At 48.2% G+C, this 21,870-nt stretch overlaps 2 protein-coding genes across 2 annotated transcripts; both read left to right on the plus strand.

The window, feature by feature from the left end:
* Positions 1–600: 600 nt before the first annotated feature.
* cyp7b1 (cytochrome P450, family 7, subfamily B, polypeptide 1) lies at positions 601–14,665 on the plus strand. The gene is made up of 7 exons (XM_080906903.1): positions 601–746; positions 5,487–5,623; positions 10,405–11,001; positions 11,541–11,747; positions 11,826–12,004; positions 12,620–12,931; positions 13,027–14,665. Exons 1-6 carry the CDS (start codon positions 673–675, stop codon positions 12,911–12,913), a joined length of 1,488 nt encoding a protein of 495 aa, XP_080763029.1. The 5' UTR covers positions 601–672; the 3' UTR covers positions 12,914–12,931; positions 13,027–14,665.
* A 980-nt stretch (positions 14,666–15,645) lies between these two features.
* On the plus strand, positions 15,646–21,838 carry LOC308412489 (E3 ubiquitin/ISG15 ligase TRIM25-like). Its single transcript, XM_080906890.1, has 2 exons — positions 15,646–17,929; positions 18,880–21,838. The coding sequence occupies exon 2, from the start codon at positions 18,976–18,978 to the stop codon at positions 20,884–20,886; it is 1,911 nt and encodes a 636-aa protein (XP_080763016.1). The 5' UTR covers positions 15,646–17,929; positions 18,880–18,975; the 3' UTR covers positions 20,887–21,838.
* Positions 21,839–21,870: the final 32 nt, after the last annotated feature.

The raw sequence follows: 21,870 nt of genomic DNA on the forward strand, positions 1-21,870 counted from the left end.
GGATGCTGTTGTTCTCTTAGCTGGTCTCTGCCACAAACAAACTCTCATTGAAATGAATCGACAGATTTTATTGTCATTTCAACCAGACATGTAACACACAAACACAGGACTACGTAAAGTGCAATGTGCAAACAAATGCACAAATAAACAAGATAAGACAGAACAGGACGACACACACAACGCTCTGCAGTGTTGTGACAGCCATGAAACTCGTTTTACTTCCCAGAGACTTATTTATTAGGTCAGGTATATTTTGGTCTCATGAAAGGAAACACCCTGATCTGCCTTCATCCCTTCATCAGACACGGTGATGTGATTAGAGAGAAAGCTGCCTGAGCTCTTTTCACGGTCCCTAACAGTGTTGGTGGCCTCCGTTTTCACAGGCGTGGACTGCAACTGTCCCAGCTGACAGCGAGCTTCCACTCCAACCCCACATCCACGAAGAACACGCACTCAGTGAAGGAGATTTGAGTCTTCGCGGCCTCGTTTTTATCTTTGTTCTTATAACTTTGTATTCTGTGTGTCACATGTGGCATCCATATGATCGATAAAAACAAACTGAAGTTGGTGTGTTTTATTTTGAAAGCTTCCGGTGATGTGCGCGTGTATATGTGTGTGTGCGCGCTCCCGCAGAGTAGTGCTCCGGTGTGAGTCCCGGAGAGAGGTAGGATCATGTCCCCGCTGCTGGTGCTGGTGCTCGGCCTGCTCCTGCCGCTGCTCCTGCTGGTCCTGCGCGGCAGGACGAGGTGAGTCCGCCCGCATCTCTGTCCGGCCCGGCTCGGCTCGGCTCGGCTCTGATTTTTCGTGTCTGTGTTGATGAGAAAAGTTGTTGCACGCGGAGCTCCTGGTTGGCTCTGAAACGTGTCGGTGATTATCGGCATTGTAACATTTTTCATGAACGATGTTTTCGTGTTTGTTCTGTAGTTTTGACCCGGGTCACGTTCACTGCTAGTCCGACTGTAATGTTTCCCAGCAGCGAAGCAAAGGGTGGGGTAGCCTGGGGTCACTGCGGGACGGAAGTGCTCGTTGTCCCGTTCCAGACTCGGGCACATGATGGAAGTGTGTTGAGATCGATGCTGCCACAGGAAGTGGAAGAAGATCAACACGCACACGAAAGGAAACAAAGAGATGGAGGATGAGGTCACTGAGTGAGAGACGACCAGAGGTCAAAGTGGGGAGAAGCTCAGACTCACGCACAGACCCGGTGCATCACAGAGACGCTACAGGAGCTGCGCTGAAGTCTTAGTTTGAGTCTTAGAGGCAGCTTCAGGTGGATGGTGACCTGCCCCTACCCCAGTATCGCAGGCTGGTCAGCCGTGAATCTCCTCAAAACCTCCTCCTCAGGACAACTGTAGCTGAAGGAGAGGCTTCTGCTCCCCTCGGGAGACTCCGGGTCTGATGAAGAGCCCAGAACTCGTGCAGAAGGACTTCAGGTCTGTCAGCACTGAGCTTTCGGGTATCGAGCTTCATCTCGATGATCCTCGGGTGACAGACTCATCGATAAGATGAATGAAGCAGATCAGAGAGACGATCAATGCAAAAGAAAAATACAGGCAGCAAATCAGTGAAAGTTAATGAACCACAGAAGAGCAAAACAATCAGCTGAGGTGGAGAAACCCGAGGGCCGCAAAACTCCTGCAGTGAGGGTGTGAGGACGTGTCAGCATTACCAGAGGGGCAAACCGTCATCGCCCTGCAGAGGGGAAATCGGTCCAGCGTGGTCATCCCAGTTACTAATGGCAGGAACTAGGGGTGGGGGAAAAATCGATACTGTGTAGTATCGTGATATTTTGTTTGCTAATAATGTATCGATACAGGGACAGCAGAAATCGATGTTTTGTTACAAAAAAGGTTTTTGTGCTCTGACTTCAGAGCATGTTGGTCCTTTTTCTGAGCAACAATCCTGACACTGTCCAAATGTGTTTAACTTGTTTTTTTGGCAGCAATAAACATGACCGTTTACTTATTTTAATTTAAGACATGTTTTATTTTAATTAAGTTTAAAACTTTTTTATTTAATGTAAAATTATATTTTGTTTTAATTTACTTTCAAATTCTTCAGTTGCTGAAGGGGCCGCATAGTTTTCATATTGCATAGTTCAGAATAGCTGTAATTGTACCAGATGGTTGCATTCAGTTGGACTAGACTGTAATACAAACCGTTCAGTTTGTCAACAATAAAACTGAAATGAGAGAAAGACTGAGTGTGAGACTTTGATATTAGATAAAATGAATATTGATAAAGTTTAACTTTATGGACAGAATCTGAATATCGCAAAATATTTTTAAAAATTGCAATAACATCGTATCGTGGGATGTATGGTGATTCCCACCTCCAGCAGGAACCATGACATCACCCTCATCCTTCGCGCCGCGCCGGGCGACTGCAGCGAGTTACAGCTGTTTGCCCTGTAGATGGCGATCACTGGTTAAGTAAGTTGACTCCTGCCGCTGGAGGGAAGGAGCGTACGGTGAGGGGGAGAAATGCAGCCGTGATTTATGGGAGCCACCTGTTTCAGCTGACCCCAGATCAGCAGGTGAGACGGCTGCTTTTTCCAAAGATGAGAATGAAATGGGATGCATCCCGTCTCTGATGCAGCGTGACGTCATCCCATCCCTCCTGCTCAACACATGCTCAGCGTCCTGAGCAGGAGCGCATGGTTCTCAGCGCTGGTGCAAGGCGGACCATCATGGAGGACAGCAGCACGCCACTCACAGCCTTTATCACACGTTTTGGGAACGGCTGGCTTCCCTTCGGCTTGTGCTCGGCTCCAGCGCAGTATAGACGAATGCTTTTGCAGGTGGGACAGGTGAGATCTCTGAGCCACGTTTGGATGAATTTGGTCGGCACCGAATCATTCGAGGAGCATCTGATTGATGCGCCTGGTGTGAAGCTGACTCCAGAACAGTGTGGGGTGTTTGAAGACGCCCTCGGCTCACGAGTGATGTCGTTCACTCAGCGTTTGAAGCGAGCGGCTAACCCTGAGAATCCTGCAGCATCAACAGAAACTCTGAAGGCAGATTTCTCTGGTTTCTTTCTTCTCGCAGCAGATTTGTGGTTGCACATCCAGAGTTTCCGAGCATTTCGAACGACTGTAAGGACTTAAACGCTCAGGCTTCAAACTCTGCTGTTCCAGGACAGTGCCTCCTCAGACTGCACGCTCCGTCCAGCTCTGTCCTGTTCTGGATCCTTATGCTGGATTCCCACAGCTGAGTGGGAGCGCTGATGTCCATCTGGTGGGATGTTCCAAATATTTCTGTCTTGCATTCTTGAACTCTTTGTCCCCGCGGTCGTTCTCAGAGCGCCGATCGCCTCCACGTCTTGGTCTCTGACACACTCGGCGTCTCACAGCGGACACTCGGTGTCTGGACCGACACACAGCGCGTCATTCCTCAGTTTCCACACTTTGCAGTCTGACACAGCTGCTGCAGGTTCATCTAAACTGAGCACATGAAACGGGACGATGTCTCTGAAATATCAGTAACCCGGCTTCACGGGTTTCACCTGGATGAGACGGACGGTGTGGTCACGTGGCACAGCGTGGGATAGAAAGGCACGCAGGGATCTCTCTGCAGGGAGTGACTGGAGGTGGGAGGCTGATGTTTGAGCATGTGCAGACACGGCTTCGTTAGGTTTGGCCGCACGTTAGTGCACACACACCGGCTGTTGGTCAGGTGACTCGTTCTGCAGATGCACTCATACTTTACACCCAACCAGCTACCGGGAGAGACTCACACCCGGTTCTCTGGTCTGATTCAGATATCTGTTGTGTTTTAACCTCGTTGTGAAGCACTTTAGTTTACCTTTGGTTTTAAATGTGCGATAGAAATAAAGTTGTTTTGTATTCAGATGACGTAATGAGAGCAGATTAACTGATGGTGTCGGCGATGTTTGGCTGTCTGGCCCCAATGAAAGGCTTCCTGTCTGTGTTTGAAGACAACTGGGCCGCCTCCAGGGTGTCCCGTGACCTTTTGCTCCCAGGAGGAAGTTCCTCTCAGTGTGAGGCACAAAGACTGGAAGTGCAGGGGAACACTTAGCAGCTCAGGAGGAAACTCACAGCGGGAACCTCAGATTGGTTAAAGGGTGGAACGTTTCCAGCCGCTGCGCATGAATGCGGCGCAGTAATGACCCTGCTGCTCGGTCCTTTGTACAAGTTGTTTTCTCGAGGCAGTGAGGCGCCCTTCAGCTCGGACCCGGCAGGGCCGCGTTTCTCTTTGTTCCCCCGGAGTCACGATTCCTCTCACGGCCCGTGGGAGTCGTGCGGAGTCTTAGTTTCACTCCTTGGTTACGTTTAAAGACATCTCTTTACATCTCGTTACTTTCTGCCTTTGTGTGCGTCCTTTTTACCTGAAGGTCAGGTGAAGGTGATTAAGACAGATGTAAATGTAGGAATGAGTGAAGGAAAGCCTCGGGTTTGTGGACGTAGCGAAGGAGGACATGCAGTGACAGAGGAGGACGCTGGAACAGAAGATGTGACTCCTGGAGGGAGCAGCTCGGAGAGAAAGGCCTCACTTTGCATCGCTTTCAGAAATGCTGTGTTTGTGTTGCACTTCTCTGGGGTCACGTTGTGTGTGCTTGTTTGTGTACACGAGTCCATCAGTAGTGTGAACACAGAGCATCACTGTGACCGACGACTGCTTCGAGGTGATCCGGCTGCAAACGCTGGCAGAGAGCTGAAGTCATTCTGTGTCCTCGTCCCTCGTTAATTCAGGGTTTCGTTCCCTGTTTGCTAATTATGCAGAACATCGGAGTCTTGTTGAGGCATGAACCCTGTAAATGTGACGCTTGTTGTGATAGTTTGTTTCCTGCTGTGTTATCAAACTGAACCTTTCTGTCCAAACGTGGAGCTGGGTGGAGTGTTTCTGGCTTTCTGCACTCGCAGCTCGTTTAGGGTTTGTAACTCGGATCAAAGTGGAGACTCGGCGCTTAAACGCACCGTTGATGTTAGGTCAGGAAGTCGAGCTCAGATTGTGACTGGCCCGGACGCGTTTTCGTGTTTCCTGAGAAATTCCTTCACGACATTCGGGCTTCCACGGCAGAGCTCTGGGTAAACACCGGACTGCTCAGGATTACGGCCATTAATCCAGGGAATGGGGCACAGTGCACACACGGGCTGATGCAGCATGTTAGGCTCCTTGCATTAAATCAAACTGCACTGACTGATTCTCTGTTTAAAAGCAAGTTTACATGTGAGCTGACCGAACAGCAGCGAGCCGATAGAAAACAGATCCTGAAGCTCACAGCAGGCAGATGTCTGTTTAATAACCGCAGCAGACTCTGAAGGTGTTTTATAGGAGGGAGTGTTTTTCTGCCTGAGGTTACCCTTTATTACAGTTTCACAATCTCAGTGAACAGGAACACCTGAGCCTCCGTCCACAGGAGGATTCAAAGTTCAGATCAGACACGCTGTGTGACACCAGATAAACTGTTTGATGTCAAACTCACAGAGGTGAAATAATGTGGTTTCTCTTGTGTGTTGCTTGCAGACGAGAAGATGAGCCCCCTTTAATAAAAGGCTGGATTCCTTTCATTGGAAAAGCTCTGGAGTTTGGGAAAGATGCCCACAAATTTCTGAAAGAACATAAGAGGAAGTTTGGAGATGTGTTTACCGTCCAGATAGCAGGTTGGTATTTCCAGCGTCCCTACCAGCCCCATTAAAGAGAGACGGCCTGTCTGCACGTTAGCAGCACAAACTCGTTAAAACAGTCCAGGGCTGCACTTCAGTCATTCATAAAAATCAAAATCCTGTAAATTATACAAGTGTGACGCACAGATTATTACGGAGCAGGTGACAGGGTGAGCCTGTGTCCATCTTTGCTTTTGACTAGGGCTGCCACGATTACATCGACTATCAAAATCGTCAACGGCTAGTTTAATAGTCGACGCGTCGTTTGAAGCTTTGTAAGATCCCAAAAGACGCAGGAATAAGTAGCAGGATTTAAGAGTGTAATAACGGACTGAAACAGAAGATGGCAGCACTGCATGTACAAGGATGCCAGCTGCCGTTAAACCCCGAAGAAGAAGAAGCTGTGTACCAGAATTCATAGCACCGCCCAGCTCAGTAGTGATGGTAAATTTGATTCTTTTTGCTGAATCGAGTGTTAATGAGTCACTCACCAAAGTGAATCGGGTGTTTTGAGTCAGTTGACCAGAGAGTGCAAAAATTTTACATTTTCACTCAAACTTAATTTGTTTCCCTTTTCATGTAAATCCCACTGCTAAGATGAATGATTAAAAAAAAACCCAAAAAAAACCCCAACTATTTTATAGAGAAAAAATGTCCACATCTAAATGTCCACTGTGCTGTGAGCCAGGGAGCGGTAATGCGCCTTAACATTGGTTGCCAACCAAGAAGAAGAAGAAGAAGAAGCAGCTGTGAGCCAGGAGGGAGGGAGTGAGTGAGTGATTCGTTCGCTCTTTGATTCAGCACAGGAGGGAGGGGGTGAGTGAGTCCTGAGTGATTCGTTCGCTCGCTCTATGATTCAGCACAGGAGGGAGGGGGTGAGTGAGTCCTGAGTGATTCGTTCGCTCGCTCTATGATTCAGCACAGGAGGGAGGGGGTGAGTGAGTCCTGAGTGATTCGTTCGCTCTATGATTCAGCACAGGAGGGAGGGGGTGAGTGAGTCCTGAGTGATTCGTTCGCTCGCTCTATGATTCAGCACAGGAGGGAGGGGGTTAGTGAGTCCTGAGTGATTCGTTCGCTCGCTCTATGATTCAGCACAGGAGGGAGGGGGTTAGTGAGTCCTGAGTGATTCGTTCGCTCGCTCTATGATTCAGCACAGGAGGGAGGGGGTGAGTGAGTCCTGAGTGATTCGTTCGCTCTTTGATTCAGCACAGGAGGGAGGGGGTGAGTGAGTCCTGAGTGATTCGTTCGCTCGCTCTTTGATTCAGCACAGGAGGGAGGGGGTGAGTGAGTCCTGAGTGATTCGTTCGCTCGCTCTTTGATTCAGCACAGGAGGGAGGGGGTGAGTGAGTCCTGAGTGATTCGCTCGCTCTTTGATTCAGCACAGGAGGGAGGGGGTGAGTGAGTCCTGAGTGATTCGTTCGCTCTTTGATTCAGCACAGGAGGGAGGGGGTGAGTGAGTCCTGAGTGATTCGTTCGCTCGCTCTTTGATTCAGCACAGGAGGGAGGGGGTGAGTGAGTCCTGAGTGATTCGTTCGCTCGCTCTTTGATTCAGCACAGGAGGGAGGGGGTGAGTGAGTCCTGAGTGATTCGCTCGCTCTTTGATTCAGCACAGGAGGGAGGGGGTGAGTGAGTCCTGAGTGATTCGTTCGCTCTTTGATTCAGCACAGGAGGGAGGGGGTGAGTGAGTCCTGAGTGATTCGTTCGCTCGCTCTTTGATTCAGCACAGGAGGGAGGGGGTGAGCGAGTCCTGAGTGATTCGTTCGCTCGCTCTTTGATTCAGCACAGGAGGGAGGGGGTGAGCGAGTCCTGAGTGATTCGTTCGCTCGCTCTTTGATTCAGCACAGGAGGGAGGGGGTGAGTGAGTCCTGAGTGATTCGTTCGCTCTTTGATTCAGCACAGGAGGGAGGGGGTGAGCGAGTCCTGAGTGATTCGTTCGCTCGCTCTTTGATTCAGCACAGGAGGGAGGGGGTTAGTGAGTCCTGAGTGATTCGTTCGCTCTTTGATTCAGCACAGGAGGGAGGGGGTGAGTGAGTCCTGAGTGATTCGTTCGCTCGCTCTTTGATTCAGCACAGGAGGGAGGGGGTGAGCGAGTCCTGAGTGATTCGTTCGCTCGCTCTTTGATTCAGCACAGGAGGGAGGGGGTTAGCGAGTCCTGAGTGATTCGTTCGCTCGCTCTTTGATTCAGCACAGGAGGGAGGGGGTGAGCGAGTCCTGAGTGATTCGTTCGCTCGCTCTTTGATTCAGCACAGGAGGGAGGGGGTTAGTGAGTCCTGAGTGATTCGTTCGCTCTTTGATTCAGCACAGGAGGGAGGGGGTGAGTGAGTCCTGAGTGATTCGTTCGCTCGCTCTTTGATTCAGCACAGGAGGGAGGGGGTGAGCGAGTCCTGAGTGATTCGTTCGCTCGCTCTATGATTCAGCACAGGAGGGAGGGGGTGAGTGAGTCCTGAGTGATTCGTTCGCTCGCTCTTTGATTCAGCACAGGAGGGAGGGGGTTAGTGAGTCCTGAGTGATTCGTTCGCTCTTTGATTCAGCACAGGAGGGAGGGGGTGAGTGAGTCCTGAGTGATTCGTTCGCTCGCTCTTTGATTCAGCACAGGAGGGAGGGGGTGAGTGAGTCCTTAGTGATTCGTTCGCTCGCTCTTTGATTCAGCACAGGAGGGAGGGGGTGAGTAGCTCAAATGTGATGTTAGCATGTTAGCAGCACGATGCTACTGTGAACGGAGGAGCTATTTTCTTGATGTGAGCTTCTACTCAGGGGTTTTTCTTCCAGTTCAGAGCAGAAATGCTTTTGTTACGAAACTGGCTGTTGTTTTCCCCCCCCCCAATTTTAATTATAAGCTAGATATATTTCTACTAATGGAATTAGTTTGCTAACAGCAACAGGGATGAGTCAGTGAGTCAGTTGGGCTTGTGAATCATGATTCACGAGTCAGTAAAGTGATTCTTGAGTATTGAACGATTCGTTCACGAATCGAACATCACTACTGCTCAGTTTCCAACAATGGCGGCAGCTAGTTAGTTTTAATATTACTCTTATTATTCTTTCTGGGTCACAAAATAAACGTTTAACATATTTTCAGGCGAGAATGTAGCTGTGTAAACCTCAAATATCTGCTCAGTTCATCAGGACACCGCATATTTTCAAAAGCGCTCCGACGTTTTCGGAGACGTCTGTTACCCACTAGCTCGATAGCTAGCCGGGGGCTAGGCTCACTAGAGCCGTGAGAACACCGGACTCCCGGCACATCGTTTTCAAACCCACCGCCATCTTTCGCTACTCAGGTTAAACATGATATATGAGTCACTTAGATAACTTAAAATGTTATTGTTTGGCTTTTTTCAGTATTTTATTTGTTCCTGAGTAAATCGGTTTGGCTGAGATTAAAGTTTTTACACAGCTGAATAAACGTCAAGCAGACAGCTGATTATCAGAAGTGTGAGATGCTCCAGAGTTTACTCCGGTGTCCTGTTATATTTTAGATAGCAAGGAGTTTATTAAACTTCACCGAAACAATCTGCAAACTTCATTAAAATTTAATAAACTATCATCTTGTCTTTATTGTTAGTTAGCACCTTAAACACTTAAAGCTGTAAGCTAATGATAGTTATATAAGAGCAGATGCTGCTGGTGCAGTAAGCTGTAATGGATGATGATCTGATTAGTCGACTAATCGCAAAAATAATCGCAGACTAGTCGACTCAAAATAATCGTTTGTGGCAGCCCTACTTTTGACACACTCCTTCTATACCCAATCACCTGAGTGACCACGAGCCAGTGAAGCTGTGCGCTGTTTCCAGGTCATTATACATATCAATGTTCAAGGTTTCTAAATAGTCAAAGTTTATATTATTTACTTGTGATACTAATATGTTTTTTCTGGGAATGATTCTGAGGAACTTATCAATAATGTAGGTGATGAATAAGACAGAATTAAGGTGAATGATGGGACGCAGACACAAGTAGAAAATGAAAAAGCTGAAATGGTAAAGCAGAATAAATTCTTAGGATTGATAATATCAGACACGTAGTCATGACCAAATTAAAGATTATAACTGTCTCTGCAGACGTTTTAGTGTCGAGCTGTGAGGAAATAATGATAAAAATGCACAAAATTATCTTTTCAGGACACTTCTTATAACACACAGATGGGTATTTTCATCATACAAATGTCTTATTTTTACAGTCAAAATAATTAAAACTTCAGGGCTTTGTTAGTTGGTGTTCGAGCTGTTAGAGTTAGATAATGTTTAGAGCACAAAGTAATCTATTACCAGTTGATATTTAAGATCCTTTGGACCACAGAGATGGTTGATTTTAACGTGCTCGTGGTGAGAACGTCTGGGAATGATTTTTGTGAGTCTGTTTGGGTTAAATCGTGTATAAAGACATGGTTTAAATGCAGTGATGGGCTGAGGCAGCATGATAATAGAACATGTTACGTACACTCAGGAAGAAGCTGCATGCCTGAGCTGCACTACGTTACTTCTTCCCACTGCTCTTTGAGCTAGAAGATAGTATTCTCCTTCCTGTATATACGCGCTTGTATATACAGGAAGGAGAATACCATCTTGTGTATATATGTACGCACATGCTCAAAGTGATCAGTCGGCTCCTCCAGCTGTTTCTCTTTGGGACCACTGATCTTTCCAGCTGTTTTTTTTTTTTTTTTTTTTTTTTTGCTCTGTCCCAACTTTTTATAGACTTGTTGACCTTTTATCTTAAAAAGCTCCAGTCTGAGATTAAACACCTGATACGGTTTGCATCTTTTATAAATACAGGTAAATACATGACCTTCATCATGGATCCTTTACTGTATCCCAACATCATCAAACAAGGCCGGCAGCTGGACTTTCACGAGTTCTCCAACAGGGTGGCATCATTTGCCTTTGGCTATCCACCTGTTACTAGCAAGTTCCCCGGCCTGAAGGAGCAGATCAAACGCGGCTTCATTCTCCTCCAAGGGGATAACCTCACGCCCCTGACAGAGAGCATGATGGGTAACCTGATGCTGGTATTTCGTCAGGACTACCTGGACCAGGAGAGCAGCTGGAAGACCGCCTACATGTACAAGCTCTGCAACTCGATCATGTTCGAGGCGACCTTTCTCACCATGTACGGCAAGCCGCCATCCGCCAGCCGCCACAGCGGGATGAGCGTCCTGGAGACGGACTTCATCAAGTTTGACAAGATGTTTCCGCTCCTCGTCGCTCAGATACCCATCTGGCTGCTGGGACGGACTAGGGCGATCCGCGAGAGGCTCATCAACTACTTCCTGCCGCACCAGATGTCTTGCTGGTCACATTCTTCAGAGTTCATCAGGACACGATTCGAGATGTTTGAGCAGTATGACACGCTGAGGGATTTCGACAAAGCAGGTAGATAATTAGCTACTGTGCAAACATGTTTCTGCTGCCCTACAGCCCAGACCTCGAGTGGCTCATGTGCAGCTGTGGTCGGAGGTTAACATCCACCCATCGTGGGCGCGAACTTGTCTTGGTCATTTCAAGTTTTGAATCACTTCTTTGAACGCTTCTAATAAATGTCCCTCAGCAAATCCCACCTTGACCAAATGCTTTTGGTTTCCATCATCAAGCTTCTACCAAGTTTGGCTCTATATGATGATGTTTATTTAATGGTAGAGTTCATCTAAATTGAACTGACTCGGCTTTTAAGCACAGTCCCAAATACTTGACGGGGGTTTTGTGGAGGCTGTTGCAGAAGCGTAATGTCGGCCTGCTTTATGTGTTTGCAGCTGCTGATGGATTTAGGCCTTTCTTCCCTCCCTGTGCAGTGTACCAGTGCCACTGGCAGCTCAACAGCCCACAATATAGACAATAATTGTTTTTGTGACCTGAGTGTAAATGCTGCGTGGAAGCTTTTTGTGGATGACATTCTGCATCCTGCTGACTTTCAGCTCATCACTTTGCCATCCTGTGGGCGTCTCTGGGGAACACGGTTCCTGCTATTTTCTGGGTCACGTATTACCTGGTGAGTCACCCTGAGGCGCTGCAGTTCGTCCGTCGGGAGCTCGAGGACGTCCTGAGACTCAGCGGGGTGGAATTCAGCAGAGATAAGGATGTGATGCTGACCCCAGCGCACCTGGAGAAACTTCTCTACATGGGTACGTGCACACAGAGATTCTGCATTCGTACACTTAGAGATGTGAACCTGAAGATCATTGACCCGACTGTCTCCACAGAGAGCGCCATCGAGGAGAGCCTCCGCCTGTGCTCGGCCTCCATGAACATCCGGGTGGCTCAGGAGGACTTCAGTCTGCGTCTGGATGCCGAGCGCTCGGCGGCCGTCAGAAAGGGAGACATCATTGCCCTGTACCCTCAGGCTATGCACCTGGACCCCGAGATCTACGAGGACCCACAGGTACGCTGGACCACTTTTCAACTTAAAAGGACTCAGTGCACCTTAATACATGCATTTGTTGTTTTGAACTGATTACATACCTGCCTTAAGGTGAGACTTTAAAAAATCCAAATGACAGCGTGGCATGTCTTTCTTTGCGTTTGTATTCAGAGGGGCTGTTACCCCTGAAGCCTTGAATCCCTGCAGAATCACAGTTCTGGTTTTTGTGTAACTTTAAGGTGTTTTCATCCAGTCATGTGATCAACTCCAAATTAAGAGGAAAGTCTGGAAACCTTTGAAATCCACACAGACTGATTATCTGCTGTTGGGGGAAATGATGGGTTATTAAAGCAGCACAGGGAACAATAGTGCCATCTGTTGGCATTTTAGTCAAACTCCATCTTCCATCCATTTTTCTTCCGCTTTCCAGCTTATCAGCACCTCAGCCTGTCCCAGGAGTGACGGGGTGAAAGGTCATCATTCTGTGGCAGGGCTCCATCTGAGCCCAGGTTTATTAAGTCGGTGGTTTCTTCCTCTCAGGGCTTATAGCCGAAGCTGTAACAGTCATTTGCAGTGAAGGGATGCCACGTTTGACTGTTGTTCGTCACGCTGTCGTTCTTCTCTCTGTGCCGTCAGACGTTCCGGTTCGACCGCTACGTGCAGAACGGCCAGAAGAAGACCAACTTCTACAAGCGTGGCCAGAAGCTCAAGCATTACCTCATGCCTTTCGGCTCAGGTGCCAGCAAGTGTCCCGGACGTTTCTTCGCAATCAATGAGATCAAACAGTTCCTGTCCGTGATCCTGCTTTACTTGGACCTGGAGTTGGAGGAGGGCCAGAGCAAAGCCACCTTGGACCTCAGCAGAGCCGGCCTGGGAGTCATGCTACCAGCTGAAGATGTCCGCTTCCGCTACAGGCTGCGGCCTGTCTAACGGGGACCCCCCCAGCAGGTGAGGCTGCTCTGCACGGGCATATCCAACCTGGTGTTCGTAGAATTCTCGATCACGTTCTGCTCAGATTTTTCTAATTTCTGCTTCATTTTCAGTCGTCCTGGTTCCCTGTGAGCGCCGACCTCGCGGCGTGCACTTCTGTGCACAGCCTGGACAGCGAGAGACCAGAAAGAACCAGACGTGCTGCACATGAACGGCTGTGGAGACGCTGGACAGGTTGAAGCTTCCAGCCTGTCGGATTTTTTGCCTTAAAGCTTCGTCAGTTTTAAAAGAAGACCGAAAGTAATTAGTACGTATTTTTGCACCGTGGTTATTGTCCTTGTTTTCTGTGCCTCGGTTCTGTTTGCCAGTATGTACCTTTATGTAGCACTGGGGTGTAAATACTGTATGAGCCAGGAGCTTCAGGTAAACAGTGTTGCATTTGCATGCTTTCATATTAACACTGCAGCTCTCAAAGTTAAAGGAACAGTCCACACTGTGCAGGAAGTCCGGCCGCGGTTAGCTTAGCTTTGCGTAAACACAAGCGTCCACAGCGTACTTCAGAGTCGGCTGTGAACACCGTTAGATTGAGAACTTCTACAGTGGCGGACGTGGACAAAATGCTGTTAATTTTACTCTCTGCAGTGTTTACATGCTTACACAGTTGCTGTGCCTCCACAAACAGCACTCTGTTCTGCTTCTATGCCCCGTCTTTGTTTACTCTTTCCCACCCAGGCTTCTAGGCCTCTGATTGGCCAACACGGTTAGGAATATATCACCACCTGTTGCTTTGGCATGTTCATAGCAGCGTTTTGCTTCATTTTTGCGTCTGTGGACGGGTTTTTTTTTTATTTTATTTTATTTTATTTTTTTAAACGAGAACGGAAAATCTCAGTTTTCAAAAATACGTGTGGACGTAGCCTAAAGCTGTCAGCAGACTGAGAAGGAAACTTGTCAGATCAGGAGGGTCCGACTCCAGGCCTCGAGGGCCGGCGTCCTGCAGGCTAAATGATGACCTCCTTACATGTCTTGAAGGTCTCCAGAGGCCTGGTGATGAACTAATCATGTGATTCAGGTGTGCTGACCCAGGGTGAGATCTGCAGGACACCGGCCCTCGAGGCCTGGAGTCGGACCCTCCTGTGTTTGTCCCACAGGGTGCAGCGAGTCAGTGCCACCTGCATGTAACGAGGTCAGCCGTTAACGGCACGCTCTTAGTCAGAGCGGTGGCGTGGCCCTCTGAGGAGCGTGTAAAAACAGCTGATGATAACCCTGCACCGGACTTCCTGGACAGTGAGGCTGTTCCTGTAGCGCCACCTAGTGTCAGCACGCTGAGCACGTCAGACTGCAGGTGGAAAACGATGTTTGAGATCTGTGGTGTGAGTGCACAGTGAACCAGCTGACAGATTTAATGTGAAACTGTCCCACTTGTGGATGAACCTGCAGGGCGCCGTTAAAGGAGCAGTTCACCTCAAAATCAGGTGTGTTGTAGGTCCGACTGCTCTTCCCTCACGGGGATGTGAGGAGATGCACCGACACCGAGCTTTTAACAAGCGTTTCATTCAGGAACTATTTTCTTTGCACTAATTACTCTAAAATGTGTTGATTTGGGGGTGAGCCGTCCCTGTACTGCAGCCTGTGGACGAGACACTGTGTGCCAGTGTACAGAGGGCCTGATACTCCACAGTAATACCCGTACATGTGTATTTTGATGCATTTCAGGTGATTTTGGTCTTTTATTATTAAAATAAAATGTAACGTGCTGTGTCGCGTGATGTTATGTAACCTGAGCAGCACAGACGCCGAGCACAACCAGCTTCTCTCTAAACTCGCGTCTTTCTTTGGCCATGAAGGTCTAAACGGAGCAGACAGATTTAATCAGGGTGATGATTACAGCTCCACTCAGGAAATTCATTTAGCAGTTACGCCCAGTGCCAGGAGACGCACACCATCGAACACTAATGACGCAGTGGTTCCCAAACTGTTTTTACTGGCCCCCCTTTGTTTTACAACAAAAATGTTCGCCCCCCCCCGCGTGCACAGGCACAAACACACCCTCCAACCACACGCCCATGTTTTGCTCCATTGTGGTTTATTTCTCACCTCCAACATTTAGTAAACAATTAAGCAAACACAAGTAATCTGCAGGCAGTAATAAAATAAACTCTTTTACGCTGCGTCCGCACCTACACGGGTATTTTTGAACACGCAGCTGTTTCGTCCACGTAAACGACGTTTCGAATCACAGAAAACAGATTTTTAAACTCCTTTTTTGCGTTTCCGTGTGGACGAGGAATACAGAGTTCGTCACGCAGCGTCAAAGGTATGTGCCTTTTCCACGTCACGCTGTGGCCACGTTATTGTTTACATGAGATGAACTGCAGAATGATAGAGACGAAATACTGTTAATCTGACTGTCTGCAGGTTTTACAGCAGTTACTGTCCCTCTGTTTACAAAGGCAGAGGCTCACGGTGTCATTATTTTACGTGTAGTTGTTTTTTTTCCTCTGTAATAATATTCAACATTGATCTCAATACATTTTTCAAAAAATGCAAAATGTGTTCAAAAACATAAACAACTGTGGGATCCTGTTTGTCTGTGACAGGGGGAACAAATCGTGGCAGGATCAGCCTGATGTTATTTGTATCCTGCTGCAACTTTACTGTATAAAGAGCAAACATCTCCAACATGTCAGGAGCAGTTAGTCATTACAACAAGTGTTTGTGAACACTCAAGAATGTGGGATCCTGTTTGTCCGTGATTTGAAGAGCCCAGCGCTGCTCCCGACGCAGGGAAACTAATCCTGCAGGGAGACCTACCTCCGCACCTGTGCAGGTGAAGCCAAAGGGAAGATTTGCTTCACCATATTTTCTAGTCTTTGAATGAAGTTGGTTTGGAAACATATTCAGCGATGCTTCATCTCCTGCTTTGCGTTTGCGTGGGCGCCTCATCACAAACCTGTCCATTATGCTAGCAGTGTCCTCCAAGGGTTCTCCCCCCCCCAATGGCTCTGAAGCTCTGGGTTAGGCTAACAGAACAATAATTGTGGTTCTTCTTATGTAAAACTGATTATCTGTGAACGAACAGACTCCACGACAGCTTTTACAACAGCCCTGATCAATGCTCACAGCTGACCTGATTGGCTACCCCCCTGGACTTTTTGGGGGCAATAACAATAATAATAAACATGCACTCATTCTTTTATTTGTTTATCAAGTCATCCTTTTTTGCGCTTACCTTTCTGGCACTTCAAGTTACAGTGTTGTGTTTAGTTGTGCGTAGTGCCGACATGGGACAGTTTGATGTTGTTGCATTGTTGTGCTTGGTGTGACTGTGCAATGACAACAAAGACTTGTATTATGTTAACAGGCTTTGGGGTTTGGTTAAAGCAGCTAACCCAAAGAAAGCTGGCTCTCTGCAGCCCTGAGACCAAAGCTGACAGCAGGTCAGAGCGGCGTCCGCGGCCTCGGCCTTGATGGGAACGTGCTGGCCTGCTTTTGTTGTTTTGACAGAACATTTCCAGCGATGATGTTTGCTGTTTTGTTAAACTGTCCTGCTCGTCCTGGAATGATGTTAAACCTGATCCCCTCGTGTCCGCTCAGACAGACCACATATTTGAGCAAGAGTAAGCAGTGAAGGATCCGCGTGCACGATCCCTGCTTCTGCTCCAGGAAGCAGCTGTACATGTGATTAACATTTATGTTGCTGTAATCGCAGTGATTTGGTTTGGTCACACTCATCTTGTTGGAGATGAAGTGAAGCTTAGGTTGAGATGACTTTAGGACTAGCTGTGGGTCATAGCGGGCTGCTGAATGCGTCCGGATCTGTTCGCACGACGAACACAGTCACTGAATGTTGTCAGGCAGCTTTTTAAATGCACAACAGAATCTAAATCGCCCCGAATCACACACAGATGAACAGTGCTGTCTGTTTCAAAGTTCCTCTCAGCTGCTCCTGTGTCTCGCCACAGCAGACGGAGCCACAGACACCCCCGTCTGTCCAGCCTCGTGACCTCTGACCCACGGTTCACAGGCGCAGAGCCGCTAGCCACAGCTGAGAGCTGGATTTCAAGATCCAGATCAAAGAAGCAGCTTCATCTATGACAGAAACGCTGAAGTCGGCCATTTCTTGGCTCCGCCGGGTTAAAATAGATGCTCTGCTCTGTATGAGCCAGTTGCCATGGTGAACGCTCAGAAATTAGTCCTAGCAGGAGGCCGAGGACGAAGCTGCAGCTCAGGATTTATTCACTGACTCTGCCTTCAAGCCAGCACGTGTGTTTATTGAGCATTTCCATCAGTTTGCATCGCGCTGGCAGAGGAGGCTGCAGATCAGTTAAGCATAAGTGCCACCGTGCTGACTCGAGGCTGCAGGCGCTCTGCGAACGACGACTCCGGGGGTCGCTCTCCTACGTGAGTTCACTGTTTGGATTAAAGTTACAAGAAAGTATCATCAAACCTGAACTCCCCAACATGAATCTGCCGTTAAAGGTCAACATGGAGTGCTCGACCCGTATGAGGCCAGAGGCCTGTGACCGTTCTGTGCTTCCTGAATTCTGTACATTCAGGTGGGTTTGCTGTGGCTGGTCTCCGGTCAGCCTCTGTGCACGTGTCAATGAAGGAAAACAAGGAAAGCACAGCAAAGAGTCTGAATGATGTCAAAGCTTTCCTCCGTTGGTCTTCTGGTTTTCTGTTTAGAGGAGTTTGTACTCCCAGATCAGGCTGTCAGTCGCAGTTTCTCGCTCCGTGACTTCATGGAATGAAGATGAACCTGATAAACTCCTCCTCCTCTGCAGCTTCTCAGCTTTCTGTGTGCACCAAACTGCACTTTTTCTTCTGCCTGTCTGAAGGTAATCCTCAAATAAAACAAAGACTGCTCTCCGTGACTCGGCACACAACATGTGCATGTTCTGTAATTTCACATTTACAGTTCTCGTGAGTTACGAGGAGGCGAGGAGAGGTTGGGTGCTCTGTGATCCAGCCTGCACACCTGACGATACTGTCCTCTGCACTAAACACATACTCGTGAGTACAGGAGGTTTATCTTCCCCTTTCATCAACCTGGTCCTACACTGTAAGCATGTAAACACCTGACATAAGATAAGACAAACCTGTATCAGGGAAATTTGCTTGAACATGAAACAAAGTGGACAATACAAAGATAAGAGCAGCAAAAATTAAGAAAAACAATAGAATTGAATAGAATTGTATGTCAGTTGTGCAATAGTAGCAATACTGTACATAAGAGAGACGAGAGGCGACCATTGTGTGTTGTTATCTGCAAATCAGATTCAGGAGAGTTAAAAGAAACTGTTGGATCTGTTTGCAGACCTGCTGGTTTCCCAGCCGAGCATTCGCATTTTTCAGCAAGTGTCATGAAATTCTTGTCATGGCAAGTTGAGGAGAAGGAAGCGGTGCGGAGCCAGGCCGCACACATTCACTCATTATTAAAGTAGAAATCACGTCTTGTTCTGTGTGTCAGATTTCTCAGCACAGCTGTTCCAGGCTCGTGCGTTACACGCTGATCATTTATTATTATCATTATTATTATTATTATTATCGACTGAATGCTTCATTTTCAGCTCCTCTACAGTGATCAGATTTCTGTTCTTCTAACAGCAGCTCTGCACTGCACACGCACAAATGTGCAAATATGAGTAAAGCTCCAAGTTGTGATAGGCAGGTTGATCTCAGTGTGTTATAGGAGGCATGAGTGCTGAGTGTATTCACAAAGATGAGCACACTGCGGGCTCCTGAAGGGCCCGATCACCTGTGATGACCTCGGTCCTCTCCTGGTGATGCAGGTAGCTGCGCTCACTGGGTCTGGAAGAGGAGGGGGGTGGTCTTGTGATGCATGTTGGCATCATATTTGGACTGGAATGAAGTTAAACCTGATAGCTTCTTTCTGCTGCCTGCTCTTAAACACAGCAGCTGGTTTCTGTCCGCATATTTCCTGCTGCTGTCGTGTCTTGCAGACGTGCGACGGACTGGCGCAAGTTTGGGTTCGGATCAGAACTCGCCTTTAATCTGCTGAGAAGAAGAGAAACTCTTGGCTGTCTCTCAGAATTAAAATGCCTCAACTGGCCAGAGAAAAGTTGTGCTGCTCGATCTGTCTGGATCTGCTGAAGGATCCGGTGACTCTTCCCTGCGGGCACAGCTACTGCATGATCTGCATTAACAACCATTGGGATGGAGAGGATCAAAGGGGGGTTCACTCTTGTCCCCAGTGCAGGAAAACCTTCATACCGAGGCCAGTGCTGGGCAAAAACACCATGTTAGCAGAGTTGGTGGAGGAGCTGAAGAAAACTGAACTCCAAGCTGCTCCTCCTGTTCATCACAACTATGCTGGACCTGGAGATGTGCCCTGTGATTTCTGCACTGGGAGGAAGCAGAGAGCCACCAAGTCCTGTCTACAGTGTCTGGCCTCCTACTGCGACGATCATCTCCAGCCTCACTACGATTCTCAGGCCTTTCAGAGCCACAAACTGGTTGAAGCCTCAGCAAACCTCCAAGAAAAAATCTGCTCTCTCCACAACAAAGTGAAGGAAGTTTTCTGCCGCAGTGACAAGCAGTGTATCTGCTACCTCTGCTCTATCAGCGAACACAAAGGCCACGACGTCGTGTCACTGGCAGCAGAGCGGGCCGAGAGGCAGAATGAGCTCGATCCATGTCGGCAGAACATCCAGCAGAGAATCCAAGACTTGGAGCAAGATCTGACAGTGCTTCAGAAGCAGGTGGGGGTCATCAACATTTCTGCCGATGAAGCAGCAAGGAATAGCCAGATGGTGTTCAGCCAGCTGGCCCAACTCATCGCGAGACGAAGCTCCGAAGTGCAGCAGCAGATCAGAATCCAGCAGGAAACAGAAACGCGTCGGGTCAAAGAGCTCGAGGAGAAGCTGCAGAACGAGATCGCCAAGTTAAAGAAGAAAGACTCGGAGCTGAAGCAGCTTTCATACACCGAGGACCACCACCGCTTTCTACTCACTTTCTACTCGCTGTCAGCACTCGGCAAATCTACACACACCGGCGTCAACGTCCCTCCTCTGAGCTTTGAGGAGGTGACGGCGGCGGTATCGCAGCTCAAAGACAAACTCCAAGACCTTCTGAGTCAGGGCTGGACCCAAGGAGAGGCGCCGCTGAGACCAGCAGAGCTCGAGGGTTCAGGGAAGCAACCGCATATAGTCCCAGCACCAACATCCTTCATAACAAAAGAAGAAGAAGTCAAATCAGCAGCCTTCCAACAACCACGTGTGGTTCCACCAGCAGAGCCCAAGAGTTTCTTGAAACAACCCCGTTTTCCACCAGCACCACATCTAACAGCTTTTCTGGCAACAGCAGCACGCAAAAATTCATTGAAACATGTGGTGCCTCCAGCAGAGCCCACGGCTTTGGCCCCACTACACCCAGCTTTGGTGACGCCGCCGCTACCTTTTGCACCGCCGACAGAGCCCAAGACCAGAAACGAATTCTTACAGTATATGTGTCCAATCACGCTGGATCCAAATACAGTGAGCAAATGGCTGTCACTGTCTGAGGGGAACAGGAAGGTCACGTACATGAAGAAGGAGCAGTCGTACCCTGATCACCCAGAGAGGTTCGACAGCCTTCAGGTCCTCGGCAAAGAAGCTCTGAGTGGACGGTGTTACTGGGAGGTGAAGTGGAGCAAGTTTGTTGCTATAGCGGTCGCCTACAAGAGCATCAGCAGAACAGGAAGTGAGAGTGGATTCGGATTCAACGACAAGTCGTGGGCGTTGTGGTGTCACAGTAACGAGTTCAGACATGACAGCACCACCATGTTCCTACAGGTTCCTCAGTCCCGCAAGATCGGGGTGTACGTGGATCAGAGCGCAGGTATCCTGTCCTTCCACAGCGTCTCCGGCTCCATGACTCTCCTTGCAAAGGTAGAGACCACCTTCACAGAGCCCCTCCACGTCGGACTCTGGGTTTGTTCGGGATCTGCCAAGTTGGTTCAGCTGCTGTAGGATTTCTTTCTGCTTGAACTTCATTTCTTCTGTCTCTGTCCGTCACTTCAGAAGTCAGCTAACATTCCAAAGAAGCCATTTTTCCAAGTTTCAAGCCACTCCGGGAACTGTTTCTGTACGTACTGTCAAGCCATTTAGAAATCGTTTGGACAAAGTAAATTAAAAGGAAAAAAGAGCTCTAATAATTCTGAAAACTAAGGATACTTTATCTTATGTGACACCTAATGGTTATCTATTGTTAATCGAGTAGAAATAGGGCTGATCAAAATGCTTTTGTTTTATTTTGATTTGTTAATTATTTTTCTTTCAGTGATTAAAACCAACTTCTTTTCTCCTTTTTCTAAACTGAGCACCTGATGATTTTGAACTTTTCTTGTCCATCTTGGTTTTAATTTTGAACACCCATCCCTCAACCCGAGGATCACCACAACATAACCTAACACACCTACACCTTAGTTCACAGATTCACTTTGTCTAAGGTGCTTTTCTGGGATTTCACACAACCCAGGATTCAGATCATGAATCCATAATGAGCTTGGATTTACATCATTATGAATGAAATACGCTCTATTTGGAAGCAGCAGGCCCCTCCCCTTTCGACGGGTTGTTGAAAGTACTAACCCTAACCCTCCTCACTCACCGCCTCCACCACTGCATCAGCACAGGGCCTGCCCTCCTCACCGGTCTTCGGTCTGGTCCTGTCCCCAGACCCGAGCGCAGGAGATGGCCGATGCCCCCGCAGTCATAGAAGAGCCTCAGGAGTGCCCGAGTCAAAACACATAAAAACTCTTAGAATGTGTTGCATATGTGAAGATGCTGCTCTTCTCTGTGTCAGCCTGAGCTGCTGAACGACGGCCCCACAGCATCGCGCTCTGCCTCCTTCAGTAGAAGATATTGTGAGTGCACTGTGACGCTGTGCTGGGCCCATCTCTACACACGACTGTCAGCTTGTTGCCACGCTCTGTGCTGCTCTTTGTGCCCTGA

The sequence above is a fragment of the Rhamphochromis sp. 'chilingali' genome (genome assembly GCF_963969265.1).
Source record: "Rhamphochromis sp. 'chilingali' genome assembly, chromosome: 16".
Lineage (NCBI taxonomy): Eukaryota > Metazoa > Chordata > Actinopteri > Cichliformes > Cichlidae > Rhamphochromis > Rhamphochromis sp. 'chilingali'.

Bases quoted from the DNA above. Each gene is read 5' to 3' on its own strand.
- cyp7b1 (XM_080906903.1), top strand. From the start codon at position 673: ATGTCCCCGCTGCTGGTGCTGGTGCTCGGCCTGCTCCTGCCGCTGCTC. The intron at 5,624-10,404 runs GTTGGTATTTCC...TTATAAATACAG, and splicing joins GTTTACCGTCCAGATAGCAG to GTAAATACATGACCTTCATC. The intron at 11,748-11,825 runs GTACGTGCACAC...CTGTCTCCACAG, and splicing joins GGAGAAACTTCTCTACATGG to AGAGCGCCATCGAGGAGAGC.
- LOC308412489 (XM_080906890.1), top strand. From the start codon at position 18,976: ATGCCTCAACTGGCCAGAGAAAAGTTGTGCTGCTCGATCTGTCTGGAT.